This window comes from Suillus subalutaceus, assembly GCF_016647625.1.
Source record: "Suillus subalutaceus strain FC151 chromosome Unknown DFJ58scaffold_496, whole genome shotgun sequence".
Lineage (NCBI taxonomy): Eukaryota > Fungi > Basidiomycota > Agaricomycetes > Boletales > Suillaceae > Suillus > Suillus subalutaceus.
In genome coordinates, this window is record NW_024540745.1 from 1 (window position 1) to 4,899 (window position 4,899).

General features: G+C 46.2%; 1 protein-coding gene across 1 annotated transcript; it reads left to right on the top strand.

Annotated features, from left to right (window-relative positions):
- Positions 1 to 2,868: 2,868 nt before the first annotated feature.
- On the top strand, positions 2,869 to 3,965 carry DFJ58DRAFT_692589 (uncharacterized protein; the record flags this gene model as incomplete). The annotated part of the gene is made up of 3 exons (XM_041383407.1): positions 2,869 to 2,976; positions 3,031 to 3,099; positions 3,145 to 3,965. Coding segments are annotated over 3 exons (638 nt in total), but the record flags the coding sequence as incomplete, so codon positions are not given.
- Positions 3,966 to 4,899: the final 934 nt, after the last annotated feature.

The window sequence follows — 4,899 nt, forward strand, 5'->3', positions numbered from 1 at the left end:
TGATATCAATTCACTATGTGTTCGCTATAATGTAAGGATTCTGGTATGTGTTCACCATCAATTCGCTATGTGTTTGATATCAATTCGCTATGGATTCACTATAATCGCTCGACATATCATATAGTCAAACTACTTATTTTTACTGTTAGCTACCTTAACTTCGAAGAATTTGACCTCCAAAACAATACAAATGAGCAATCATGCAGTAGAATAATATCATGTTTGAGGCGCTCCCTGCAATACGGGCAGCTGGTATGTACAATGTTTTGCACACATTCGAGAAGTCCCCTCCCCTCACAAGCATGCGCACCACATTCGTCAGAAAAATATAGTCTCTAGTCCTCCCTTCTTTTGCGCACCTTTGAGTAGGTTTTCATACGCATCATCCCATGCATGTTCAGACTTCCGGGCCATCCCTTTTGCCACTGGTTGGCCATGTTCTCAATGTCTTGCAGGTTTGGCCGTGTCGCAGGAACAGGGAAAGTCATTCTCCATAGTCAGTAGAGATCCATCATCGACCTCAGGAGTGATATCGCGAGAATTGAGACCGTCGAGCACGGGCGAACTGACCAAAGGGATGTGTATAGTTGGCTCTGCAGGGGCATGTATTTTTTTAAGGCTATGAGTGCAGTCAGCAAGAGTAAGAGACGGAATAAACAAAAGTGATTTGACCTGGCCCGCTTGCTGAAAAAATGTATTTAAGCACGAAATTTTGATTTGAGAATGAGAGCCGGACTGACCTCGCCATCCGAACGCGTGCCTTTGCATTTTGCGTGTCTCGAACTCTGAAATAGCAGGGAAGTACAATCTCAGTGTCAGTCAAAGGCGAAAGCTTACCCTGGCTTCTCAAGCCAACGCTTGGTAGCCATGCGCTGCCTGCTCATAGTAACAGCAGGATTAGCCTTAGAATGTATGTGAATATTATACAACTGTGAGCAGACTGTGAGTCCCAAAATCGAGACTTACCATAGATTTGAGGGGAAAAAAAACGGTTCGTGAGATTTTCCTTGATCTGATATTAATGCCCTTACCTTGGGATTCCCCTCGTACATTATGTAGAATGTTAATGAGACAGCGATCACCCCCATTGAATCAATGTCATACGTGGAACTATCCGGGACCGAACACCATCAGGATTCAAGTCAGGATCGCGACAAGGTCATCCCAGCAGAGATGTGCATTATCGCCCTCGATCAACGTTATACACTACTGGTATACAAGTTGGACCAAGGGATTGCGACAAGGTCATCCCAGCAGAGATGTGTGTTATCGCTCCCAATCAACATTATACACCATTGGTATTCAAGTTGGATCAAGGGATTGTGACAAGGTCATCCCAGCAGAGATGTGTGTTATCGCCCCCAATCAATGTTATACACCATCGGCATTCAAGTTGGATCAAGGGATTGCGACAAGGTCATCCCAGCAGAGATGTCCCCCATCAGAAAACTTCCTCCCGAAATTACAAAGTTGCCGCTGTGCAACCGAGGAAGCTGACAACAACCCCATCTGAATGTTCCAGACCTCGTCCTACTCCATTGGCGTGATTCTTAGGTTCTCAAGGCAAGCATCTTTTTTCTATTCGAGTTGTTCTATTATTGACTCTGATATGCTTTTTTGTAGGGTTTCAATGATCCGACTGCCATGGCGTCATCGATCCCATAGGTATGCTTTTCAGGTTCCTGAAGCAAGCACATTGTTTTTTTAATCGCATCCCCACAACGACACTCCTCCTACCCACACAGACAACTATGAGCTACATTTTCTCTGAAGATGACTTTAATACCAATGGAAATTTCATCAACGGCGGAGGACCTGAATATCTCGCAGGGTTGCTCAATGAAAATGAAGGTGCAGTGTTTATTTATGTGCATCTCCCACTCTTTGTATTGACCTTTGAAAAAAACAGGATCGAGCCATACACCCCAACTTTGGCACGGTATCGATTGGGAAGACCCATCATTATACTCGATGCCACTGACAAGTGATGAGTTAGCATTCCTCAATGATGGCCCGGCCCTTCCACAGCCTCCTACTCCCGTCATCTCTCATTTTTCACCTGACGCATGTGAACTCCACACCTTCCTCTCGCGCATCATCGCCTGGTGGTGAAGAGTCATTGTCAGAGCCCCTCCGTGATGCAAATTCATCCACCTGGGCAGCGCGAACCCAACACGTCCCATGATCCATCGCCGGACCCCACCGCCTCGGCTTATCAGATGCCCAGAAGGCCTCTCGGAAAATCAAGAAAGACCAGAGGACAGAAATTACGAAGCATCTACACGATGCTGTTGCCAAACATCTGCAAGAACAGAAAAACGGAGTTGAATTGCTCTCACTCGCTCACAATGTTACTCCCAAACAGATCAACGACATAATCAGTCATCAGACCAAGTATTGCACGGCGCGCAAGGTTCACCTCAATAACGCCTTAATTCATGCCAAAGCTAAGGAAATGAACAGCGGTACGCAAAAATTCCTTTGCTTGCTCTTGTTCTCATACTCATATTCTGTTGCAACAAGGCCAGCCTAATGGCCTTCGGTACACATTGGTCGAGCTGCGCGAGATGGTTGCTCAGGACCCCCAGATGCAAGATTTGACGAAGGGTGAAAAGGCCACTTATATAGCTGCTCTCAGTCAAACACCGTGAACAAAAGGTAAGTAGCGTGCGAGCAAATAACATGGCTACTGCGCGAGATGTTTTAGTCACGACGGAAAGGGTGGTCAAGGAGGTGAGCTCTCCGCCTGTCACATGTATTCTACTGAACTTATTTTCACTTCGAAGCTCGATGATTTGCGTATTCGCACAGGCACCTACGGGACTCTATTTGTCGTTCGGGGTCACATTAATGACACTATTCAAAGCACAATGCACGGTACTGACAATTCTGAAGACTTCTGGGAGGACGTTTACGACTCTCCAATGGCTGATTTTCTCCGACAATACGAACAATGGGCCTGCACGCAGAATCAAAGTAAGTCATCTGGCTCCTCACAGTGATATCTTATTCTTATTCAGTCTTTTTCAGATCTCAATGAACGAGACTCTTTGGAAACAGTCCGCAAGCAAGCTCGAAAATTGATTGTCCGAGGACTGGGTATGTGACAGTAGTGTGCATGAGTGCTGTCTGACATCTTTACAGTTGCAATGACTGGCAAAAGAGACATCACGATGAACTACAACAACTACGAGACGGCGATTATCGAAACGTATGCGGTCAAGCTAGTAGGATGGCCCCAGGGTATCAAATTTACCAGTCCCTCAAACATCGGGACAGTCGGTGAAATTCGCAAGCTCCGCGATGCGCTCAAGGACCAAACATGTTACTGGGCTGCTCTCACTCCAGCCGAAGTCAAGGTTCACAGTGCTGAACTTGATGCGCGCCGTTCGGCGGGGCAAGTTGTTCGGCAGCCACGCAAGAAGCGCTCCGATGCTGGAATCACTCGCAAGCGCAAGGCTCCACCTACCACAGGACAGGCACACAAAGAGAACAGAAGGCCGTCAAAGAAGGTGAAAAAGAATACTAGTGCCCAGCATCGTGAGGCCCCTAAAAGTGCGGAGTTCATTGAGTCGTCTGATGAGGAAGAGGACGAGGGCGAGTAGTACACCCTGCTACTCTTTTATGTATATTCTGAGGATCTGTACATATCTGAATGATTAGTAGCTGTCACTGTAAAAAACGCGCCACCAATGTGTAAAAACGCGCTGTCAATATGCATGGTTTAAGGAGCTCGTCGTGTACGACGGTGGGCACGAAGGTTCACATGGCGGGAGCATGATAGCCGAAGCCAGGAACATTAATGCCGACGTCCCGCTTAGTTACCTAGAACTACTGTTATTATAAGTCACTCTTTATCCAAGAGTTATTGAAGGAGGCTTGGAAACGCTGGAACTCTGTCGTTTTAGACGTGCTAGCCCTATCTATAATCACGTCTAATTAGAGGCAATACGTGGGAGTCACAGGTGGTCTATATAGTGAAGAACAATCAAACAGACCAAATGCAGACAAGCACCAAGGTCCAATCAGCATTGACTCACGTGAACGGGATGTAGAGTTGTTTTTGGCCAACCATTCACCATAGTTGAATCAGGTCTTGCGCAGTTCTGTGTCAGGCCTGGGGTGGAACACGAGATTTGAGTTTGAAGAGATGCGTATGATGAGAAACAAAATAGGGAGACGTCAGACTTCAAGTTAATGCCACATTTAATCACAACACTGTATGGGCCGTGCTTGATCCTGTGTAATTAATGCAGCTAGTCATACCGGACATCAAGAACGGAGAGCAATATCATAATTTCAAGTTTCCGAAATGGCATAGCTATCCGGTTGTTGAAGCTTTCAAGTAGTAGTAGCTGGCAGGAGTCTGGCGTTAGATATAAGTTGAATCTCCATCGGTGCTACCAATCCAGCGCTATAGTCTACTCTAGACATGTGCATGGAGGGCGATGAAATAGGATTATGCAAGTAGAAAGACTAAAATTGGATCGCTTCAATAACGAGGTCAATGTTGCCTGCACGTGGTGCTCTCCACTCAGTAAGTCAAACACGCTTCCAAATATCACTTCAGTCAACCACTTGAAATGACCTCTTAGGTCTATGTGTTTGTGGCTAGCAAAGGACCTAGTGGGTGTGTTCTAGGATGGTATTCCCAGTATTTTACCCCATGTACTGGGATGTCCCGGTCCATACTGAAGCAAGTATCTGGGCCATCCCAAGGACCTATTTTTGATCTTTCCCAATCCCAACTGGGATCACTCTAGCATGTCTCTGGGATGTCCCAGGGCATTTATCAGGAGGGCTTTCCCATCATAAATAGGGGTGATAGGGGTCCTTTTTCAGACATTTTGACGGCATAAAAATTCACGATTTGTACATCCATAGAAGGAGTAGTACTAG